Here is a 26,086-nt window from a genome sequence, read left to right as displayed (position 1 = left end):
TCGTTTTTACTGTGTACTGTGTACCACTGTGTATAGTAAAAATGAAAATAAAGGCCTCTTGACCTTGACCTTGACAGATGAGGTCAGACAGGAGTCTCCATTAACTGTTGTTTGCGGATTGATTTGTGGTGAAAGTAGGGAGCAGGTTAAGAAGAGCATTGAGAGGTGAAGGTCAAGTCAAGTCAAGTCAAGTTTATTTGTATAGCGCTTTTCACAACAGACATTGTCTCAAAGCAGCTTTACAGAAAACAACAGTGAAGGTGAATGGTGTGCGTTTGTCCCTGATGAGCAGCCGTGGCGACAGTGGCAAGGAAAAACTCCCTTAGATGATATGAGGAAGAAACCTTGAGAGGAACCAGACTCAAAGGGGAACCCATCCTCATATGGGTGACATCAAAAGGTATACACTGGAGAGAAGGAGAATGCAGTCAGTAGGAGTAAGACAGAGCACATATGTGTAAATGAAAGATAGGGCAGTTGAGTCGTGCTGATGCATGGAGAAAATGTGACGTGGATGAGTTTATGTACCTGGGGTCAACAGTACAATGTAATGAAGAGTGTGTTAGAGAAGTGAAGAAAAGAGTGCAGGCAGGGTGGAGTGGGTGTAGAAGAGTGGCAGGAGTGATTTGTTTCTGTGGTCTAACCTGCTATGGGGTATGGTTTAGAGACTGTGCCATTGCTTAAAAGACAGATGGAGGTGGCAGAGTTGAAGATGCTGAGATTTTCATTGGGAGTGACAAGGATGGACTGGATTAGAAACAAGTTTTTTAGAGGCACCATGAAGGTAACACGTTTTGAAGACAAGGTGAGGGAGGCGATTGAGATGGTTTGCTCATGTTTAGCAGAGGGACATGGTGTATATAGAAAGAAAAATGATGAGGATGAAGTCGTCAGGCAGAAGGAAGGCCAAAGAGGAGGTTTATTGATGTGATGAGGGAAGACAAGTAGGTGGTTAATTTAAAAGAGGCAGATGTAGAGGACAGGGTAGTATGGAGACGGATGATCCGCTGTGGTGACCACTAATGGGAGCAGCCAAAAGAAGAGGTTTCGGTTCCATTGCATTCATGGTATGAAAGAGTAATTTGGAACAATAATAGTTATTTTATAGCATTTCAAATATATCTTATTTAAATAGTTTGCTTCTATTTAAAAAAGTGCTTGAATAATTTCCTTCCCTCCATTTACATTTATGCATTTGAAGGACCTACATCCAACAAATGCCTAAGATAATCACAAGACTGACCTCTCAAATTAATCTCTTGGAGTGTATCAATGTTGAATAGTCCCATGAGCAAATTTTACATTAACATCTGTTACACTAGTTTTACATAGTAACTAATTCCAAATCTCACCATCATGTATCTCATATATTATTTTGTATTTTAAGGTATCATCAATGATGTTACACAATATTTTAAAGTGTACATATCTTACATATGTATAGAAACATTAGATAGTAAGTAAAAAAAAGAACGTTTCCCACATGTTTGTACATAAACTTTATTAAATATGCCTCAAGCAACCAATAGAACTACAAATATGTTCATATATGTTAACATATACAGATGGTCCCGGACTTACGATGGTTCGACTTACAATTTTTCTATCTTACGATGACGATAGTGATATGACAAAATGTAAAAAATATTCATAATTTTGTGCAACAGTCACAGGCAGCAGTGTACGATACATTGGATGCGCAACTACGATGAGCGTATCTCTCGACCTGTGAGATGCACCACTCTCACTAACGGTAGACAGAGTAAATTTGTCTCAGTGTGTGATTTCTTTCCATTTTAAACGGTTTCAAACAGCAATTTTAGTGATAAAAGCATGTCTTCCAAGTGCTCAAGTATGTCTCCTGCTGCTAGTGAAAAAAAGAAGAGAAAAGCCATTAGTTTAGAACAGAAAATGAAAATTATATATCAGCATGAAGCAGGAAAGACCGTCATAGTACCATCTTCGACTTACGATATTTTTGGCTAATGATTGGGCCATCTTAACGTATCTCCATTGTAATTAGGGACTACCTGTATTAAGTAATTTTATATATTTTAGTAATACATTTTTTTAAGTAATAGATTTCCATATGGGTAATGAGGGAATGAGCAACCTTTCACCTATCAAGTAAGAAATGGCATGTTTCATGTCCTGACCTTGACAGTAATGACCTTAAGCACATGCACAGACACCACCTTCAAACTGAAAATGATCGTTGGAAGTTATTTACATCAATTGTGCTAACAATTTAAATTATTATTATAATTATTGTGCTTTGAAAATACTTGGATATACAAACTCTTACTGAGATGTTTTGTAGGTTAAATCTGATAATCTGATGCAGGCAGCTACAGGAAACCAGTGGAGAGAGTGAAGCTATAGGAGATCGTGGAGATTGGTGTTCATCTGGCAGAGAACATCACTTGTTCACTCAACACCAGCTCTATCACCAAGAAAGCCCAGCAGCATCTCTACTTTCTGAGAAGGCTAAGGAAAGCCCTTCCCTTTCCCCATCCTGACCACATTCTACAGAGGAACCATTGAGAGCATCTTGAGCAGCTGCATCACTCCTGGTTTGGAAACTGTACCGCCTCGGATCGCAAGACCCTACAGAGGATAGTGAGGACAGCTGAGAAGATCATCAGAGTCTCTCTTCCCTCTATTATTGACATTTACACCACACGCTGCATCCGCAATGCCAACAGCATTGTGGACAACCCCACACACCGCTCACTCTTACTGCCATAAGGGAAGAGGTTCCGAAGCTTTCGGGCCGTCACATCCAGACTGTGCAACAGTTTCTTTTTTCAAGCAATCAGGCTTCTCAACACAAAACTGAAATAAAACTCACGCACACACATGCTCAACTGTGTGACTGATCTGTAAAACCCAGACTCAACACACAATCGTACTCACTTCACACATCCATACCCATATGAAATCACTTCATTACTTCAAACTGTTTACATGCTGTTTTTGCACATATTTTTTGACTGCTGCTAATGCTTTTTTGCACAAACCATTTTGTTTACATTTTGTTTAATTACAATATTCACTCCCATACTCTTTTACACACCGCACTGTGTAATATACAGCCGGTTTACTGGCGGCGCTATTTTGTGTTTTGTGTATTTGTCCTACATTGTCTTTTATCGTCTTGCACTGTCTGTCTTGCACTGTTTGCACCAGGTTGCACACGATGCACTTTATGTGGCGAGGACACTTACTAGTCCTTAGCTCTGTGTTTCCTGTTATGTAGCTTTATGTTGTCTATGTAACACCAGGGTCCTGGAGGAACGTTGTTTCATTTCACGGTTACTGCATCAGCTATATATGGTTGAAATGACAATAAAAGCTTCTTGACTTGACTTGACCAGGGTGGTGTTGGAGGAGGTTTGAGAACAAAACATAATGACATTCAAAACATTAACAGCTGGAGTATAATCACTATGAATATTGTAGTGTCTTAAACGTATAGTATCTTAAATGTGTAATATCTAAAAGCCTTAACTCATACAATTCTACAAATGGTGTCCTGAAACGGCCAAAGTTAATTACTGAACCATCTGGCCAGATGTTTTCCTTTAAGCCAAATGTATGAAAGGCCCATAGTGCTTATCTTATGAGCCGTGACTGAGAAAATGAAACGGATGGTCGTCTTTAAATCAGTATAAGCCGAAGTATAGAATATGATCCAGGATGCACATCCTCTTGGGAAAAGACCTCTGACCCGTTCTCACTGTATGTTAAGATGAATGGTCTGGGAAAGTTAGCGCTGGTACATTTGAGATATATTAAATCTGGACAAAGACAGGTTTCTCTTTAAGATAAACATTATTGCACAGTAGGCTCATATACATCTGTTATGCATCAAGAGGCGGACCCAGAGAATGATCAGAATATATAATGAGTGTGCAGCCATGGATCGGGAGTCAGACTTTGAATCAGAGCGTGCTGACTCCAGGCTTGACCGGAAGGCCTGTAAAGATGCTATATTTCTGTGCTGAATAAAAATCATTGTTTACACGAAATAACTGCGTCTACGGAGATTCCTTCCAACCGACAGCTACACTCCATCAAGACGACGAAATACACAACATTTCCTGGCGTCACGAATCCTGGGCGGTTTGCGGCCTCCTCAGCTTCGCGGATCTGCTCCGACGACGGCTCCCTGATCTGTCCGGCCGGCTGAAACGGTGAGCGTTTGGGGTTCCGTTTATCTGCTGTTGGGTCGCACCGTTAAAGGCCTGTGTGTGGGTTATTGGGTTGTTGAGTGTTGTGTTGTGATTGTCGGTTTGGGTGGCTCTCCGTTCTAAAATTTTTGCACTGCTGGGCAGCGCAAAAGGGGGGATTTGACTGTAATAATGCTTTAAGGAAAATTAAACGTTGAATTACAATAGAAAAGAAGTGAAGTAAAAAGTTCAAGAGGAAAAAAAAAAAAAAAGGAACAGGAATAAAGAGAGAAGTGAAGAAAATAAGAGTTGAAGCTAAAGTAAAAAGTAAAAGGTGAATGACTCTGAGAAAGAGTTAAATATGGTAAAAAGTTGAGGAAATAAAGGAAAACAGGAATATAAAGGTTGAAATAAAAAGGGAAAAGTAAGAATAAGGTTTAAAGAGGAAGCCGCAAGATTTGGACAAAAACCCTCAGGGAGGTGACATTTAAGTCAGGCCACAAAACCTGGACATTCACTAGGTGGATTTCAGGTCAGTTCTGGGAACTGGATGATGCAGAATTAAAAATTCAATTGAAGTTCCCACTCTGACTAATTAGCTGACGAGCTAGGTGATGATGCAACTGTCATTTGAATTTCTGCATATCAAAGAGGTAGCATAAATTTAATAAAGGAAGGAAATAAAGAGAAAAAAGAATAAAGGTGCGGCAAAATAGCATGCTATAAGTTTGTATGACTGAGTCGACTATAGTGTATGTGGAATTTGTGTGTGTGTGTTGAGGAAAACGTGTGTGCGCTTTGAAAAAAAATAAATAAATAAATAAATAAATAAATAAAAAAAATAATAATAAGAGAAGATAAGGGGTGTCTCTCCCTTTCTGTGCGCGCGGAACTAAGTGTGTGTTTGTGTTTGCGCGTGTGCGCTCAGCTACGAGTGAAGTCCCTCTTTCTCCGCTGTGGGCGGGACCCCCTCCCTTTCTCTCTCTTTCTCTCTCTTTCTCTCTCTCTCTCACTCTCTGGAAAATTTGTGTGTGCGTGACTGATTGCAATATGTGCTGAGATGTGTGATATATAGATATGAATAAATACATAGGAGAGTTAAGGTGGAAAACAAGGGTTAGTTTCTAGTAACTATAAGGATAATATTTATCTTCTATTAAGAATAAAACAATGAGCCTCATTACATGAGAGGACTGAATCTGTTAAAACTTATGAGCTTCCTTCGGAAGACCTTCTTCTGTTAAATAACAAAAGACAAGATAAAAAAAGATGAGCCTTTTTGAGAAAATGTTTTGTGTATGGCCAAATAACTTTATGAGCCTTTTTAACAGGACCTAAATACTAAGTCAAAGCCCCTTAATACTGAATGAACAAAGATATCCCTACAGTGAGACAAAACACTCCCCTGCCCTGAATGAATAATATAATTCCCAAAAAAGGAAATTTTAAGTAGAGAAATTAATGAGTGTGTGTGTGTGTGTGTGTATGAGCAACTATAAAGTGATTATTGTATATGTATATATATTGTTTGAGTAATACTGATTGATAAAAAGTTGGGGTAATTATTAAAGTAAAGCAAATTAAAGTTTAAACAATAATGGTGTTTAGAGGTTAAAAGGAGATAGGAAATCTGTAAAGTATAAAATCTTAAATGCTGATGGATATTGTGTGTGAATTATATTGAATTATATGTGGTGTTAGCTGTAAAAATCTAGGAAAGGATCTAAGGTCCTGTCTGCCTCTTTTGTTGAATCTTTGGTGTGTGCGCGTTGCTGAGACAGTTGCTCAGAACGTCACACGGATTGAGGCCCGTGACCGGAGCAACATGATAAACGCATGGCTTCTGTTTGATTAAGGCCAGTGCTGTTTTATCCAAAATAAATAAATAAATAAATAAATAAATAAAATAATTTTTTTAAATGCTTGGATGTGTATTTGAACATGTGTGCGTATTCAAATATCTATTTTTGTTACTGTGCCGTTTGATCTCTCAGCTTGAGAAGTATCGCAGTGAATTACATTTTGTGTGTGACCTTTGTGTTATGCAGTTTAAAGGACACTTGGCAACGGACTGACCAGTCATGGTGTTTAACTAGTTAATGAGGTACAATCGTTTGATTTGAACTCAGTTACAAGTTGTTGATGCAAGTTTTACAATTGGTTTATGGGGTTTGCTGAAGTCAGTTTTAAGTAATCTTTAATTTGGTAGTTGGTATCAATTTATGCGTACAAAAATACAGAAAGTTGTAATGTCAAAAATAATTACTCCTGTAGATGTGGTATGCGAACAAGTTCTTGTGTAGAGGTTATAAGCAGGTGGGGACTTCCGGATCGAATATCCTCAGATAACGGTAAAGAATTTGTGGATAAAACAGTCAAATTAATCTTACAAAAGTTGGGAATTAAACAGCGTCTTGGAGCAGTGTACCACCCACAAAGTCAAGGAATGTGTGAAAGAATGAATGGTGTTTTAAAGAATCGCATTGTTAAGATCTGTCAGCATACGGGTTTAAATTGGGTAGCAGCGCTTCCGTTGGCACTGATGGCGTGCCGATCAAGTGAGCTGCGTGATTTGCATATGACACCTCATGAGTTGCTAACGGGAAGACGGATGCCGACTCCTTGTTTGCGTACCAGTGGGAAAGGTCCAAGTCTAGCACTTTTGGAAGACGAAATGCGAACTTATGTAACATATATGGTCAGCTTACATAAAAAGATATCCACATATGTTTTTGACAGGCAGAGGAAAGACGAGGCGCAGCAGAAACTTGATGAGCAAAAGAGCACCACAGTGCAACCCGGAGACAAGGTGTTTGTGAAAGTGTTTAGAAGAAAGTGGTATAACGAACGTCGGGAAGGACCATTTGAAGTGGTCCGCAGTACTGGAACAGCGGTCCAGGTCAAAGGGTCTCCAACGTGGTATCATTTATCACATTGTGTTAAAGCACCAAAAGAGGAGATAACGTGTTCCCAGAGTCAGGATGTTGAAGGTTCAAGAGAATTGGAAGAAGGTATGGGTGAGCATGCAGCAGGAGAAGAGATGCATGACAATAACCAGAGTCAAATCCCAGAAGGGGAGATTGTCCATGATATGGGCAATGGTGATGATGATGTGTATGCTTTTGATGATGCCAGAAATGACAGTACAGTTAACGGACAGGAAAGAACATTTGGGGACATTGATTTCCAGCAGGTTCCCGAATCAGCAGAGCCTGTGGCGGTGGAGAGAAATGCGTCACAGGTTAAGAAGGACTGTAACTCAACTGCAGGAGAATCAAGAGAGACAGCTGACAGAAGGAGTCCGAGGCCGGCTCGGAGAAGGGTTAGACCAAAACGATACGAGAACTAGAGCCCATGTGGCTATAGTTTCTCAGCAGATCGCTACAACACCCTCTCCTCCAAAGGTTGTTATCAGAGCTAAGTTAGGGAAAGCGGTTGTTCTTCCTTGTCAATGTGGAAGATGGAATGTTGGTAGTACTAATCCTCCTAAGTGGAGAAATAATCGTGGTGAAGATGTGTTGTTGACAGGACCCGGATTTGAAAGTGTGCCTCGCGATCAAAGAAAGTATTTTTTGTACAATGACATGAAGTTGGTGAAGATGCAGACGGATTGTTCACTAGTTTTGCGTAATGCTACATGGGAAGATGCAGGTGAATATGTGTGCACTTATTTAGAACCAGCATTTAAATTTGTGCCAATTCTTAATTATTGGGAGGATGATTATGTAACGCGTAAAGTGACACTTGTGATAAAAGGTTTGGAACCTAGTGGAAATGTCGCGGATATTACAAAGGTTCAAGATCAATCTAATGCAATGACTACTCAGAGAATGAATAATTCTCAAATGGAGCTTGTTACAGTAGTGCTGGGTACAACTAAGAATGTTGATACATCAACCCAGACTACTACTTTGTCACAGATAAAGCTTGTCACTACAGCTCTGGATACAACTACGAGTGTTATTACATTAACCCAGACTACTCCTACTTTATCTACGATTGTAAAAGAGTATAATGATACAATAGTGCCAATACCTTTGATGCCTGTGAAGTTTGTAAACGTAACACAGGCGCCGGATGTAGTGACCTTAGAATCGACAGAAGTGTTAAATATGACTCAGGAACCCATGTTAAAAACAAAGCCTACAGTAAATGGTAGAGAAGAGACCTTTGAGGCCGGGAAACAGATGTGGGATGAGCATGTTGTAGCCTCAGCTGAGATAACTCAGGAAAATATATCAGATACAATGAGTGACTATTTTAATTCTACTCAAGTTCGTACTTTGCAAAAGAGAGACAGTGACTGGAAAGCATATGGTTTCGATTCATCGGTGTTACAGATTGCTGACCCCTGGGCAAGTAGGAACTTATGGTTCCAGCAGATAACTCATTCTGTTAGATCAGTTAGAAATTTGAATTGTCCATGTGTGGTGAAAGTTTCATCACCAGGCACATGGCCTTCAATTTTAGAAACGGTGCCAGAACCACTAACTATTAGGTGTCAGTCCTTTGCATTATCATGGTTGTTGTTTCAGCAGCAGGCATCGACGGATATAATAATGGCTTTGTCAAGTAGTCTGTTTAGACCTAAATATGATTGTTCATGGTTGGAAGAATTACCTTATGTGAATCTACTGGATCAACATGAAAATATAATACCAGCAGTCCCTGAGCCGATGGAAGTGACACCTGTGAAAGCTGCTGGTTGTTTCTGTTCAAATGAAACGTATACTGGTTCGGGGATGTATATGGGAGTATCTGATTGTGACAGCTATTTGATGAATTTGGGCCAACATGATAATAAAAATATTAGTAAGTTGTATGAAGTAAAGTTTCGTGCGCCACATCAGAAATATAGTAAAACTTTGATGGTAAGGAATCAAGATTTGCCTGGAAATGTGACAATAGGAAATTTTAGAGATATTTGGTGGGTTTGTGGTGATAAGGCATATATATTTCTGCCTTATGGATGGATAGGATGCTGTTACATGGCAAAACTGAAGCTCCCATATGAGGTTTTTACAGTACAGAAGGGAGACGGTCCTGATACAAATCAGTCAAATGTTGTTTCTGCTAATAGGAGGAAAAGAGCATTGGCACAGTTCCATAATTTGGAGTCATACCATTGGAGAATAAGCCTAGGAGAAAAGTGGGGTATAGGTCTGTTCCCATGGTATGGTGTGACATTTTTAGCTGATCATATTGATAACATCACTTATACATTACAGGGTTTCGCCAATGAGACAATAAGGGGATTTGATTTTCTGTCTAATACTCAAAGAAGTCACAGATTGACCCTGCTAAAGCATGACATGGCGTTAGCTTATATATTGGCCAAGCAAGGTGGCCTATGTGTGGCTTTGAACTTAACTGGTGACGCATGTTACACCTTGATCCCCGATTCTTCTGATAATATGACTAGTGTTATAGAGGCATTGCGAAACATACGAGATGAGGATGGAATGGAATTAGATGGTGAACTGATGGAAAAAGTATCCGTTTTGATATTAGTTCTTATTGTGATTCTTCATGTTATTTGGCTATAGGCTTACTTTTTGATAGTTTCCCCCTATACTGTGTTCGGGTGAAAGGGGGGAATGGAATGTGATATGATTCATTTGTTGCCTGAGAAGACGATACTGGTTGGTTTTTTTTTTCTTTTCTTCTCTCCAAGGAAACAATATTGGGGGAGATTTGAAGGCTCGGAACAAGGAATGCTGTGATTCTACACATCGGCGACCCCATACTGAGAATCAACGCAGCCGCGGATGGACATTTTCCCCCATACACACATATATATGTTTATTATAGGATTTTATGTGTTACAGTATATCCAGTGACATTGATAGAAAATGTTTATACTAGTAGTAATCATAGTAAGTCATGATAGTTTTTAAGTTTCTTCTGATACATAACCAATGCATATGTATTACTTCTTGTTAAAATCTTGATTGGGCTGGAGTACAATTTGTGGCCACCTGGGGCAGAGGGGCCGTGAGAGCGGTTTTCCTGTCTTGATTGTTTGAAGGATATCTAAGGAGAAACGGCTGCCTGACAGGTTTTTTCTCTCTCACACTCCATAAATTCATTATATTGTTAAGGTTCTGTGACAGAATGTATTATTACTATTTCTGTAACCAATGATGAATATGTATGTTATATTTTTTGTTTATCGTGGGATTATTGATCCCCCGAAGGGGGGAAATATGTAGTGTCTTAAACGTATAGTATCTTAAATGTGTAATATCTAAAAGCCTTAACTCATACAATTCTACAAATGGTGTCCTGAAACGGCCAAAGTTAATTACTGAACCATCTGGCCAGATGTTTTCCTTTAAGCCAAATGTATGAAAGGCCCATAGTGCTTATCTTATGAGCCGTGACTGAGAAAATGAAACGGATGGTCGTCTTTAAATCAGTATAAGCCGAAGTATAGAATATGATCCAGGATGCACATCCTCTTGGGAAAAGACCTCTGACCCGTTCTCACTGTATGTTAAGATGAATGGTCTGGGAAAGTTAGCGCTGGTACATTTGAGATATATTAAATCTGGACAAAGACAGGTTTCTCTTTAAGATAAACATTATTGCACAGTAGGCTCATATACATCTGTTATGCATCAAGAGGCGGACCCAGAGAATGATCAGAATATATAATGAGTGTGCAGCCATGGATCGGGAGTCAGACTTTGAATCAGAGCGTGCTGACTCCAGGCTTGACCGGAAGGCCTGTAAAGATGCTATATTTCTGTGCTGAATAAAAATCATTGTTTACACGAAATAACTGCGTCTACGGAGATTCCTTCCAACCGACAGCTACACTCCATCAAGACGACGAAATACACAACAATATAAAATATAACTAAATAATGCAATAAAACTAACAGTAAGAAGCTTCATTTCTCATGCTGTAGACTGCTTTCCTGCTGTCTTGTGGTTTCATTTCCTCTGACTCATTGTTTGACAACAAAATAAAAGCACCATTTGCTTCAGCACTAACAAAATGTTTAAACATGTTCTTTCTATCAGGGTGGCCAAATGGTGCTGGCCAAATGGGTGCAATTCAAAATTTGTAAGTTTTACAGAGGGATAGCCCTTCTTTTTCTTTTTCTAACACCTACCCCTAACCCTTTTTCATCAATAAGCTCATCACATAATAATGCCTTTGCTAATTCAGAGTTGATGCTGATTATTGATGATTGTGGCATTAAATTAAAAGTTTTTAGCTTTAAACTTTAGCCAAAAACAAAAAGTTTCACAGATTCATGGACATACCTGAAAGCGATGCACGTGATTCCTCTTGGGCTTTAATTATTTTTCACTTCTCATCGCCAGACTGCTGTTGTCTCTTCCCAGGCATAGTTATCCATTAATTATGATCATTTGCAACCAGACGCAAACACAGGTGTGGTGGGGGTGCGGATGCAAAAATGGCATGTCGCCTGCTTTTGTTCACTTAAAAAATGATAAATTATTTTATATTTATCATTGTTTTGTTTATGTTAAGATTTTTTTATTTATTTTTTAGCAAGAGTGATAAAGCTATTTAGAAAGTAGTTGAAAAAACAAGTTAATAAGTAAAGACAAACCAATTGTTAAAATTTTTTACATCGATTTTATTTCTATAGTACAATAGGCATAATATACTCATACATTTCTGAAATTCAGCAGATGCTCTTATCAAGAGTGACAGTTACTATTATCTTAATTTATAGAACTAGGAAGTTGAGGGTTAAAAGCTTTGCCCAAGTGCCCAACAGTGGAAATGTTGTGTTGCTGGAAATTCAACTAAGCACAAAACTTAACCACTAAGTTACTACTTCCCAATTTTTTTTGTATTTGATGCAAAACTATATATATATATATATATATATATATATATATATATATATATATATATATATATATATATATATATATATATATATATATATATATATATATATACACACATACACACACACACACACACACACATCTTACTTTAGAAATTTTATTTCTGTCTTAAAGATTCAAATAATATATTAAAGATTTCATTATCAATACTCAAATACATCATTCATTGCATTACACACATACATGTAAAAAATCTGGCGCAGTTTTTGTGAGGAAGGATGTGTGCAGATGCAGATCAACCTGTTTATTCAGTGGTAAAGCGAACAGCCACTTCCTGTGCACCACGTTATTACTTTCTTTCTCTAAAACGAACTCTTGTTTTACAGACATGACTTCTGCCATAACTAACCACGCTACAAGCCTTTTGATATTTTTAAGCATCGTTCGAGGTAAGCTTGAATTGATTTATTCACAAGCCTTCAGTACAAATATATCTCGGTTTTATTATTTACAAATGTGTGGATTATTTAATTGATTAAACAATTGTTAAGTTTTTATAAATTTCTATCTTACCTATATCTTCTAAAGAGAAAATAAATGATAATATTAACCAATTAAGCCAGTTGTTTGAAAGACAAAACATGTTACAAAACATTTACTGTTGTATAATATATATGAAAAATTCAAACAAAAATGCCTAAAAAAAATAATAAAAATTTGTCCATCTCTAATTATTGTTCTGCAAACTAATCAACAGGAACTCAAAGTGTCCTCATAGAACACAAAACAGAGGTGAATGCATCAGTTGGACAGAACATAAGCCTGCCATGTATCCTGTTCAAAGAGAAGACAAAAATCATCCAGTTACAATGGCATAAAATGGGAGAACAAGAAGAGCAGAAATTAGTGGTGTTTAATCCTGCTTATTCTCCTATTTATAATGGGAATGTTGAACTAGAGGTTGTAAAGAAAACAGAGAGCACAGAAGTGCGAGGCACCATCCTGCATTTGCACAATGTTACAGTGAAGGATAGTGGAGACTACGTTTGTGATATCGCTACATTTCCTCATGGCAGCATCAAAAGATTCACAAAGGTTCGAGTAACAGGTAAATTCGTAATGGATTGAATTATAGGTGGAAGAGTATGTAAGATGACCAGTAGCACCATTTTTTTTGTTTTTAATATCACAGTATCTACTTTCACAGTATCTAAATTTCATCATCAAAGTAAATGTCTTTAAATTGTAGTTAGTTAGTTTTTGTTTCGAAATTTAAGCCACATACTTTATAATGTACAATATGTAATAAAATAATCTAGATATCCAGAAATATCTTGAAATTGAAGATATCTAGACATTCTAGATTTTAAATTTTGACTAACAAATATAATTTTATTTCTCGATATTTATTACTTATTTCAAGCTTAAAGTTGTCTTTTTCAATCATACCATAATTTCTACTACAATTAGAGGTTTAAAATTATTTAGGTTAAAATTTTATCTAAAGTATCTAGTGATGGAATAAGACAATTTGAGTGAAGTGAAATATATCTAGAATTAAGTTTAATAATAAACAATCAAAACAAATGTTGACTGTTTTACTTGCTAAAATTTCCTTTTTTAATTGCTGTTATGTTTATTTTTATACAAAATATTTTAGCATATTTTAGTGACAGCTGTTCTGCATGTGAAATTTATTTATTACTGAACAGAATATATGCTTTCAAATAAAGCATGATAGCATAATTATCTTTAGACTTAATCACACAAATACACTGCTTTTTGGCCTGTTTTGTTCTAAATTGGAAAAATTATTGGAAAATTATTCATTTGCAGATACATGGATTCAGTTTTATTTTATTTGAATGTTTGTGTCTTAGTGGCAACTGTTTCAATGGAAGTCATGCCCCCTGACAGGACTGTAGTAGAAGGGGACACAGTGAACATTACATGTGTCTGTGATCCTGCACCTGACAAGTACATGTTATTATCCCCCCTGGTGAGTCAAAGAACAAACACAGTAGTAAAAAGTTTCCCACTGTGTACACCATGAAAACCTACTAATTTACAACACTTTGCGCTGCCCTGCCAACATGTAGATATTTTCTTATTTCAACAGAATCATCCAATATTGGAAAGTCAGGATGGAAAGTTTACTATTCAGAGCATTCAACGTTCCAACAGTGACCTGATCTGTCAGCCTTTCTGGGTCTCATCACATCAACACTTACAAAGTCTCAAAGCAACTGTGCACCTTACTGTTGACTGTGAGTCTTTATCTCTATTTATTACAGTAATATACTGACATATTCACTTTGCATTCATTGTGAATAAAGATGCATAAAAGTGAACACAAATCTTAAAGCTTTCTTTTAAAAAGTCTCAAAAATATTATTCTTGCTCTGTCAAACAGTTCTTGACAACATAGACTGTAATTCCAACAGCCAGATACAAGTGGAGACTGGGACAAATCTGACGATTGCCTGTGAAGCAAATTCTTCCAAGTTCTTGCATTTTATCTGGATGAAGGTAACTCACAATATGGACCAAATATAAAACTGACAAACCTGTAATAAAATGCAGATTTATGTTTATGGATTACTACCCAAGATATATATATATATATATATATATATATATATATGTCCTTTATGTAGGACATCGACATAACCGGGTTCCACTGTATATTAGTGAAACCCGGTTATGTCGATGTCCTAGGGGGTTGCCAAAAAGCATCGAGATAACCGATGATCGAGATAAACGAAAATCAATATGGCGGCAATATATTAACGTGCTTGAAATTTCTTTATGTACATGATGTGCGTTAGTAAATGACAATGTGCATGCACGTGTTTTTGGAGGGCTTTTTTACACAACAGCGTTGCCGCGATTTGTTTGATGAAGGCATGCTATAAAAATTTACATACATGTTTGTTAACTGTCAGGAATCCCCCTGCCACGCCCCCTTCGGCGCCCCCTTCGGCGTGGCAGGTGTTTTCTCTGCCGCTTTCTCTGAAGCTCCCGGCTTTAATCGCGCACATATGGTGCTCGTTTATCATCATCACCAGCTTCTATTTAAACTTCCACACTCTCACTGTCCGTTATTGTTGGTATATGTTGGTTCACGGCGGTCGTTGTTATCGCGCATGCGTATCCCGGTACGTGTCTTCCCACCGGCACTTTCTCACCGGCTGCTCTTTTCTTCCAAAAGCGCACCGCGGATTCCCCCCCGATCCTGCCGGTGTTCATTCTATACTTTTGCTGCTCATCCCACGTTCCGCGCTGCGCTCCTACCAAGCGTGGCTTTCGCCCCCCGTTCATCGCATAACATTTAACAACAAAAGGCATATGTGCACTAACTAACAGCAGAGATTCACCAGTATACAATACAACACCTGTAGCATCTGTAAGGCTTGATTTTTCCGCCACTTTCGTGAGTTCTTCTGCAGCTGCACAGCGCCGATCGACATAACTGACGTTAAATGACAAATTTTTCCCCCCTTGTGCTCGAGATATCAGGGGTCGGCGACATAAAAAAGTCGACATAACCGATAAAAAAATGCTTAGACAAAGCGAGAATTTGGCGGTTCCACTTCAAAAACGTCAACTTAATAGGGTTGTCGAGTTAACCGAGGTCGAGATAAGTGAGTTCCACTGTGTGTGTGGTGTGTGTGTGTGTGTGTGTGTGTGTGTGTGTGTGTGTGTGTGTGTGTGTGTGTATATATATATATATATATATATATATATATATATATATATATATATATATATATATATATATATATATATATAATATTTTTTAAAAAATTGCCTTCTCTGCTGGCCTAAACACTATCAGAAGCACTGACCTACATTTAAAAAATAAATTTAATATTTGTTTTATGAAACTGTATTCATTTATTCCCAACAGCTTTCAGTACGTGTTTGTGGATGGTCGATTTTTTGTCCATTCAGATTTTTGCCTCTATGTGCTGCCATGTCAATCTAATCTGCCCAGGGTCTTCAAAGTCAGTAGTGCTGGCCTTTTTACCTTAGTCTCTATCAGAAATATAATAGAATTCAACAATATAATAATAAACTTTCTTCCGGCTTCTCCTATTAGGGGTCGCCACAGCGGATCAACCGCATATTTGATTTGGCACATGTTTTTACGCTAGATACCCTTCCTAACGCAACCCTCCCAATTTATCCGGGCTTGGGACTGACACTAAGAGTGGCTGGGGTTGGTTCCCTGAACGGGGATCGAACCCGGGCCGCAGGGGTGAGAGCGCCGCGTTCTAACCACTAGACCACCCAGTTTAATAATATAATAATAATAATAATTATAATAATAGTTTCTTTAACCAATCAGATTTCAAATTCGCCTCACAGATTTACATTATAATGCACAAAATTATCTAATTTCAAATTTGTTGCTTGATACAGGTCTCAAGAAAGTTGGCACGGGGGCAACAAAGGGCTGAAAAACCCAGAGATTCTAAAAATATTCAGCTTGAAAAAATCATGAAAAATACACAAATACTTATTCAAGGAGAAAACATTTATGCCCTGGAAACTACTGCTTTAAAATCAAAGACATTTTTAAACTGGCAAGTCAGACTGTACTGAAAGCCAAAGTCTACGAAATTGTGCTGAAACTGAAATGAAAGGAAATGAAGTGAACTCTGTCCATTTTGACATCAAGTGCAAGAAAGGCAATTTCTTTATTATGAGTTGTAATCTGTGTTTGCCCAGAGACTGACCTAACATCTTATAAAATCCTCACCATTAACTGCTGGAAACTATTTATGAATGATGCTAATGCTAATGCTGGCCCATTAAATGTACCACTTGTTTGAATGTAAATAGGGATATGACTTACATTTACACAGGGAAATGATTATACAGTCACATCAGAAGAAGAAGGAACTGTCAATCTAGAACTAGTGGGCTAATGATGATTCTTAAGCCCACCCCAATTTGCATAAACGTCTAACTGCGACATTTGGAAATGTGAGCACAAAAGGTGAAAACAAGTGTAGGTGGAAAAAAAAAAGATATATATGCATAAAATAATTTTTGAGTGTATTTCTGAACATTTTTTATATTTTTTTTAGTTTTGTTAAATGTAATCATTCTTTTTATTCATGCTTAAGTTTCCATCTTTGACCACAACAGTTTAGAGGGAAAATAAATCCCATATATTACCCATAGTCGGCAGCACTTCAGTGCTCAGTGCAGTCATCAGTTTGCATGAGCAGAGTGGGGACAGAACCACACAGCAACAAGTAAGACTTCCTTTAGGAGGATAAAATACGATTTGGCACATGGCTGTCATCATGCTCAGCAGTGTAACTCTCTGCCCCTTCTTGATTCCCTTCTGATTTGTAAGATTTGCAGTATGTTGGTTTTTTGCTGGTAACAAAAAAACCCGAAAAAAACAAGGATGATCTACAGAAGCCACAATCTATGCCATTTTCAGTGGTTGTATTGTTTAAAACTGTTAAATGGGATGGTTTGCACTAAAATGGCAGATTAAACCTAAATATTTTTATGATGTAAAAGTGCCTCTTTAATTTATATCCCCTTGTCCTTTTTGCTCTGCACAGGAGAGACCCTCTGCAGCCCCCCTCACTGTAAAAAAAAAAAAAAAAAAAAAAAAAAAGCAACTTTTACTTAAATTTAATAAACAATTTAACTTTTTTTTTTTTACTTTTACTGTACTTAAGCAAAATCCCATCAAAGCAACAGAACTCTTTCCAATTATTGCTTATACCAACTATTTAGGTACTATTATTCCTTTAATGTTTTCATTCTCAATCTCTACTTTTATTATTCTTATTTGGTAAGACTTAAATAAAATGGTGTCTCTTTTACCCATAAAATCCTAAAATCTAATTAAGAAATCTAATTGGGGAATGTTTTTGCAAAAACTAATAAAGCTAAACTTAGTTTATTTGCTCATTTGTTCTGAACCTCAATCTCTTACAAGAGACTCAAACACTTATAAAAAAAAATATATACCTTTTTATCCATCAATGCCTGCTACCTGCCTAAAAATATAATACCTCTATTCATATATGCCTGTTATATTGTCGTTTTCTACAGGACAACATGATAGTGTCCACCAATGGCACTCTAAACTTGTGCTCAGTGAGTCCTGTTCAGTCTGGAAATTACACTCTGATTGTTCATGCTGAAAATCATAGTCGTCTACACAGACAGAAGGATTTTACAGTTACTATTATGAACAGCATTCCCACAGGTGAGTGTGTCAAAAAAACTGCATAAATCTGTAATGAGGAACAGCACGTAAATAAAGCTATAAGATTAAAGAGTTGTTGTTTGCTGAATTTGCTGTTTACTCTTGCACAGCGAGGTGGACTGTTGTCTGTTTCTTTTTAAGGAGAATGTGTTGCAGATATGGAACATATAAGTTGAAATACCTTAAAATACTTGTGCTTAACTTTCATGTTTGCAAACCAAAATAATTAATTATATATATATATATATATATATATATATATATATATATATATACAGTGGGTACGGAAAATATTCAGACCCCCTTAAATTTTTCACTCTTTGTTATATTGCAGCCATTTGCTAAAATCATTTAAGTTCATTCTTCTTCCTCATGAATGTACACACAGCTCCCCATATTGACAGAAAAACACAGAATTGTTGACATTGTTGCAGATTTATTAAAAAAGAAAAACTGAAATATCACATGGTCTTAAGTATTCAGACCTTTTGCTGTGACACTCATATATTTAACTCAGGTGCTTTCCATTTCTTCTGATCATCCTTGAGATGGTTCCACACCTTCATTTGAGTCCAGCTGTGTTTGATTATACTGATTGGACTTGATTAGGAAAGCCACACACCTGTCTATATAAGACCTTCCAGATCACAATGCATGTCAGAGCAAATGAGAATCATGAGGTCAAAGGAACTGCCTGAAGAGCTCAGAGACAGAATTGTGGCAAGGCAACAGACATGGCCAAGGTTACAAAAAGATTTCTGCTGCACTTAAGGTTCCTAAGAGCACAGTGGCCTCCATAATCCTCAAATCGAAGACGTTTGGGATGACCAGAACCCTTCCTAGAGCTGGCCGTCCGGCCAAACTGAGCTATTGGGGGAGAAGAGCCTTGGTGAGAGAGGTAAAGAAGAACCCAAAGATCACTGTGGCTGAGCTCCAGAGATGCAGTCAGGAGATAAGAGAAAGTTGTAGAAAGTCAACCATCACTGCAGCCCTCCACCAGTCGGGGCTTTATGGCAGAGTGGCCCGAAGAAAGCCTCTCCTCAGTGTAAGACACATTAAAGCCCACATGGAGTTTGCTTAAAAACACCTGAAGGACTCCAAGATGGTGAGAAATAAGATTCTCTGGTCTGATGAGACCAAAATAGAACTTTTTGGCCTTAATTCTAAGCGGTATGTGTGGAGAAAACCAGGCACTGCTCATCACCTGTCCAATACAGTCCCAACAGTGAAGCATGGTGGTGGCAGCATCATGCTGTGGGGGTGTTTTTCAGCTGCAGGGACAGGACGACTGGTTGCAATCGACGGAAAGATGAATGCGGCCAAGTACAGGGATATCCTGGACAAAAACCTTCTCCATAATGCTCTGGACCTCAGACTGGGCCGAAGGTTTACCTTCCAACAAGACAATGACCCTAAGCACACAGCTAAAATAATGAAGGAGTGGCTTCACAACAACTCCGTGACTGTTCTTGAATGGCCCAGCCAGAGCCCTGACTTAAACCCAATTGAGCATCTCTGGAGAGACCTAAAAATGGCTGTCCACCAACGTTTACCATCCAACCTGACAGAACTGGAGAGGACCTGCAAGGAGGAATGGCAGAGGATCCCCAAATCCAAGTGTGAAAGACTTGTTGCTTCCTTCCCAAGAAGACTCCTGGCTGTATTAGATCAAAAGGGGGCTTCTACTCAATACTGAGCAAAGGGTCTGAATACTTAGGACCATGTAATATTTCAGTTTTTCTTTTTTAATAAATCTGCAACAATGTCAACAATTCTGTGTTTTTCTGTCAGTATGGGGAGCTATGTGTACATTCATGAGGAAGAAGAATGAACCTAAATGATTTTAGCAAATGGCTGCAATATACCAAAGAGTGAAAAATTTAAGGGGGTCTGAATACTTTCCATACCCACTGTGTGTATATATATATATATGTTGGTACGTTTTTTTAAATTTGAATAAAATGAAAACTAAAAGACGAACCCGATTCCAAAAAAAGGACACTGTACAAATTGTGAATATAAACAGAATGCAATGATGTGGAAGTTTCAAATTTCAATATATTATTCAGAATACAACATAGATGACATATCAAATGTTGAAAAATGTACCATCAAACTGAGAAAATTTATTATTTTAAGGGAAAAATAAGATCATTTTAAATCTTCATCTAAAAAAAAGTTGGGACATGGCCATGTTTACCACTGTGTGGCATCCCCTCTTCTTTCTATAACAGTCTGCAAACGTCTGGAGACTGAGGAGACAAGTTGCTCAAGTTTAGGAATAGGAATGTTAGGAACAGGAATAGGAATGTTGTCCCATTCTTGTCTAAAACAGGCTTCTAGTTGCTCAACTGTCTTAGGTCTTCTTTGTAGCATCTTCCTCTTTATAATGCGCCAAATGTTTTCTATGGGTGAAAGATCTGGACTGCAGGCTGGCCATTTCAGTACCCGGATCCTTCTTCTACGCAGCCATGATGTTGTAATTGATGCAGTATGTGGTCTGTTGGAACTATTGTCATGTTGGAAAATGCAAGGTCTTCCTGAAAGAGACGACGTCTGGATGGAAGCATATGTTGTTCTTGAACTTGGATATAACTTTCAGCATTGATGGTGCCTTTCCAGATGTGTAAACTGCCCATGCCACACGCACTCATGCAACGCCATACCATCAGAGATGCAGGGTTTTGAACTGAGTGGTGATAACAACTTGGGTTGTCCTCTTTAGTCCGGATGACATGGTGTTCCAGTTTATTAAAAAGAACTTCAGATTTTGATTCGTCTGACCACAGAAACTTTTTCCACTTTGCCACAGTCCATTTTAAATTTGCCTTGGCCCAGAGAAAACGCCTGCGCTTCCCAATCATGTTTTTAGATATGGCTTCTTTTTTGACCTATAGAGTTTTAGACGGCAACGGCGAATGGCACGGTGGATTGTGTTCACTGACAATGTTTTCTGGAAGTATTCCTGAGCCCATGTTGTGATTTCCATTACAGTAGCATTCCTGTATGTGATGCAGTGCCGTCTAAGGGCCCGAAGATCACGGGCATCCAGTATGGTTTTCCGGCCTTGACCCTTTCGCACTGAGATTGTTCCAGATTCTCTGAATCTTTGGATGAAATTATACACTGTAGATGATAATAACTTCAAACTCGTTGCAGTTTTTCTTTGAGAAACTCCTTTCTGATATTGCTCCACTATTTATTGCTGCAGCATTGGGGGAATTGGTGCAGGGGCATGTTTACCATGGTGTAGCATCTCCTCTTTTTTTAAAAACAGTCTGAAGACGTCTGGGCATTAAGGTTATTTGATTCTCGAGTTTTGCTGTTGGAATTTGCTCCCATTCTTGCTTGATATAGGTTTCTAGCTGCTGAAGAGTTCGTGGTCGTCTTTTTTGTTTAATGATGCCCCAAATGTTCTCTATAGGTGAAAGATCTGGACTGCAATCAGGACAATTCTGCACCCGCTGAAGCCACGCTGTTGTAAGAGCTGCAGTATGTGGTTTTGTATTGTCCTGCTGAAATACACAAGGCTTTCTTGAAATAGATGTCGTCTGGAGAGGAGCCTTTGTTACTCTAAACCCTTTATATACCTTTCAGCATTAATAGTGCCTTCCAAAACATGCAAGCTGCCCATACCATATGCACTTATGCACCCCAATGCCATCAGAAATGCTGGCTTTTGAACCGAACACTGATTACACAGTGGAAGGTCCCCCTCTTCTTTAGCCAGGAGTACACACCGTCCATGATTTCCAACAATAATGTCAAATTTGGATTTGTCTGACCATAGAACACTTTTACACTTTGAAACAGTCCATTTTAAATGAGACTTGGCCCACAGGACATGACGGCACTTCTGGACCATGTTCAGATATAGCTTTATTTTTGCATGATAGAACTTTAGTTGGCATCTGCAGATGGCACGGCGGAATGTGTTTACCGACAGTGGTTTCTTTTGATGATGTTATATACTGTATGATGATGAGGTTTGCAAAGCTTTTACAATTTGATGTTGCAGATTGTTGTTTTTAAAGTATTCCGCAATCTTTTTACGCACTTGTTCACAGATTTGAGAGCTTTTGCCCATCTTTACTTCTGAGAGACTCTGCCTCTCTAATAACATCCCTTTTATAGCTAATCATGTAACAGACCTGATGTCAGTTAACTTGATTAGTTGCTAGATGTTCTTCCAGCTGAATATTTTCAAAATCTCTGGAGTTTTCAGCTCTTTGTTGCCCCCTGGTGCCAACTTTTTTGAGACCTGTAGTAGGTCCCCTGGTGGTCTAGTGGTTAAGATGCAGCGCTCCCACCGCTGCGACCCGGGTTCGATTCCCGGTCAGGGAACCATCCCCAGCCACTCTTAGTGCCGGTCCCAAGCCCGGATAAATTGGGGAGGGTTGCGTTAGGAAGGGCATCCAGCGTAAAACATGTGCCAAATCAAACGTGCGGAGGATCCGCTGTGGCGACCCCTAACGGGAGAAGCCGAAAAGAAAGTTTTTAGTAGGCATAAAATTTGAAAATGAGCTCATGGTGTGCATAACAATGTCAAATTTCTTTGTTTAAACATTTATGTTCTCTATGTTCTATTGTGAATAGAATATTGGCTCATGTGATCTTTTAGTTTTTATTTTATAAAAAAAAAACAAAAAAAAAAAAAACATCCCAACATTTTGAGAGAGAGAGAGAGAGAGAGACAGAGACAGAGAGAGAGAGAGAGAGAGAGAGAGAGAGAGAGAGAGAGAGAGAGAGAGAGAGAGAGAGAGAGAGAGAGAGAGAGAGAATATTTTTCAGTCATTAGTTTGAAGGGCAAAAAAAATTATATTCTTGTTTAGAGTTAATTATCGATCAGCTGATGACCCCTGTCTAAATTTATGGTTTTTCAACCTTGGAATAAGCAAGCAAGCAAGAGAAACAAGACAACATTTCAGGCAAACTTACATGTGGATGCTTATAATCAGTGACAGTTTGATTCATGAAACAGATCCACAGTGTGATCACAGTGAAAGCTGTTCCTTTCCCTAGTCAAACAATGTTTGGATCAGTATAGCCATGCCACAGATGTTAATGCCTCTTTCCTTTTGCAACGTTATACCACATTTGCAAAGACTATTTATTCATTTTAAATTAATTTATATAAAATGCATTTAATATCAATTTAATATTATTTTTTATTTGCTCTGAATTCCATTTTTTATATTATCAATTTACAACTCCTGTTTTGTTTAACATATAATCTCTGCATGTGTGAATTTAAAGCACATCTGAGCAGCACAATGACAATGGAAACAACACCACAGATAAGCAGCACAACTATGACCACACCAAAACCCAATGTTACAATGCCAACATCACAACCACACCGTACCAGCAGCAGTAGCGGTGCCACATCTACAGAGGAAGTCATGTATAACAGCACCTCAGCTCCCTCTACTGGAACAGTCACCATGGTGCATAAAAACGTCACAACACCACACACAAGAGCCTTCACCACTTTCACACAGACCTCAGGTGAGGTCAGGACAGTTTCTGAATTCTTTGATATATCCAGCCCAGAAGTTACCAAAAAGATTTTCAACTATGTACACCCAGATACCAGTACAATCATCTTAACATCGGCTTCCGCAAGCAAAGCCACTGTGAGAATTAACAATGTATTAACAACGAAAGTTACAAAACAAGGTAATGTAATGAAAGCATTCTTCCTTATTTACAATTATATTTAGATTTTCATTAAATTAAGATAATGTCAGCTGCCTGGAAATCACATTTTATATTGAAATAAACTGATATGAAGCATAATATAAATCAACAATATTATGTCAAAGCATATGCCTTTTAGAATCTACATAAGAGAATGTATGAAGACAGGATATAAAAAGAGAAAGAGATGAGAGGGTTTCTTTTTAATTCATTTCATTATTACTTTGTTACAGATTTAAGTACAACTAAGTCACATGCAGTGTTTATTATTCCTTTTCTTCTCGTGTTGTCTCTGATTGCCTTTCTTTACCGGCAATATTTCATTCAGAAAAGGTTAGTTTTAAGAACATACTGGTATCATGTCTGTCTTCTTTGTTGTACAAATATTTAAATATTTATCTGCACTTGGTAATTTGCACAGTGCTAATCTTTAAGTATCTAGCTGTCTATATTGCTGTCTGCTAATCTCTTTATTTCTTTGCTTCTCAGGCTAGATATGCCACCCCCTTTCAAGCCCCCTCCTCCACCAGTGAAGTACACATCAGCAAGAAATTATGATACACCAATGACAGACATTTTAGTATGATGACCTTACGATTACCTTTATTTTAGACGTGTACATTCAAATACATTACCAATGCAAAAGAAATTGGGATGCTGTGTAAAATGTAAATAAAAATGGAATTCAGTGATTTGCAAACCTAATAACCCAATATGTTTTGTTCTGTGGATGTGGCAACAGGACAATGTTTTTTTTTATTTTTATGACCCAGTGTGCTACATATAGGACTGTCAAAATTAATGCGTAATAAAAAGTTACGCAAAGGTAACGCATTTCTTTGTGACCATTTTTATAGAAAATATAAAAATATAAAAGAGGCTAAATTAAAACCTTCAATGCAACACACATTTATTCACGTCCTTTCTTTATTTAGATATAAAAATAAAAAAAAAGTAAACTACACTGAAAAATCTGTAATCACTTAACATTGCCTTCCTAGACAAATTCAGCATTGACCTTTCCACAGCCGGGCTCACTGTGCACTGGGGAAAAGCAACCGGAACACAATTCTTACCATATTTAACAATTAAAACAACCACTAAATAAAATAAAAATATAACTATAGAAACATAACATTTCAAAATGAAGTTAATATCCAAAGAATAATTATTCAGAGTTTAAAATAAAATAAATGAATAAATATAAATAAAATAAATATATCAATATAAAATCATTAATAACAAAGGGAGAGATTTTAGGTGAAATTTATATATTTGTAGCATCTGGTTATTGTATTAAATACTGGTAAAGTATTAATTTAAAGTAAAACTTGAACAGATAAAAATGTTTGATTAAGTTGCAATTAATAATTTAATAGATTTTTTAATTCATAGTCCTAATAAATATTTAATATATATATATATATATATATATATATATATATATATATATATATATATATATATATATATATATATATATACCGACCATGCATAACTTTATGGCTATCGATCAGGCATAACATGACCACCTGCCTAATTTTGTTTTGGTCCCCTTTTGCTGCCAAAACAGTCCTGACCCACAAAGCATTAACAGCATTACCTACTTCATCAATCAACTACTTTCATTCAAATCACCAATTTTGATAGATACTGACCACTGCAGACAGGGAACCCCACAAGAGCTGCAGTTTTGGAGAAGCTCTCACCCAGTCGTCTAGCCCATTTCAAACTTGCTCTAATCCATACGCTTGCCCATTTTTCCTGCTTTTAACACATCAACTTTGAGGACAAAATGTTCACTTGCTGCCTAATGTATCCCACCCACTAACAGGTGCCATGATGAAGAGATAATCAGTGTTATTCACTTGACCTGGCATAATGTTATAAGGTCATAAAGTTATCCCTGATAGGTGTAAATCGTTTGCTACCACAGGAGGGAACAAATCATGCAAAGCAGAACATATCTTGTGGATCATATTTATATGTGAACATAATCCAGAAATGTTGCTGTCTTCTCTGGGACAAAGCTCATTTAAAATGGATTGAGGCAAAATAGAAAATTTTCTGTGGTGTGAAATAATTTTTGAAAAAACATCTATGCTGTGTCTTCTGGCCTAAAGGGGAGTTTAAC

The 26,086-nt window shown here is 37.5% G+C and overlaps 2 protein-coding genes across 7 annotated transcripts in view; one reads left to right on the top strand and one right to left on the bottom strand.

Annotated features, from left to right (window-relative positions):
* LOC310740706 (nectin-4) overlaps positions 1–24,644 on the top strand; it is a 30,151-nt gene extending 5,507 nt beyond the window's left edge. Inside the window, exons 1-11 of one of the 6 annotated variants that reach the window (XM_083567673.1) lie at positions 11,151–11,244; positions 11,888–11,980; positions 12,395–12,457; positions 12,766–13,116; positions 13,889–14,007; positions 14,128–14,275; positions 14,422–14,537; positions 18,096–18,252; positions 23,509–23,931; positions 24,186–24,285; positions 24,442–24,644. In XM_083567673.1, the coding sequence (XP_083423799.1) occupies positions 12,397–12,457; positions 12,766–13,116; positions 13,889–14,007; positions 14,128–14,275; positions 14,422–14,537; positions 18,096–18,252; positions 23,509–23,931; positions 24,186–24,285; positions 24,442–24,538 (1,572 nt within the window). In that variant the 5' untranslated portion in view covers positions 11,151–11,244; positions 11,888–11,980; positions 12,395–12,396 and the 3' untranslated portion in view covers positions 24,539–24,644. Of the gene's footprint in view, positions 1–11,150; positions 11,245–11,887; positions 11,981–12,394; positions 12,458–12,765; positions 13,117–13,888; positions 14,008–14,127; positions 14,276–14,421; positions 14,538–18,095; positions 18,253–23,508; positions 23,932–24,185; positions 24,286–24,441 lie in introns of those variants that run through there. The other 5 variants (XM_083567671.1, XM_083567672.1, XM_083567675.1 and 2 more) reach the window with 5 other exon arrangements.
* The window catches only part of mpzl1l (myelin protein zero-like 1 like), a 186,027-nt gene that overhangs the window by 20,301 nt on the left and 139,640 nt on the right, over positions 1–26,086 (bottom strand). The window lies entirely within an intron of this gene.

Source organism: Silurus aristotelis (assembly GCF_946808225.1).
Source record: "Silurus aristotelis genome assembly, chromosome: 18".
NCBI lineage: Eukaryota > Metazoa > Chordata > Actinopteri > Siluriformes > Siluridae > Silurus > Silurus aristotelis.
This window is presented reverse-complemented; position numbering and strand designations above follow the sequence as displayed.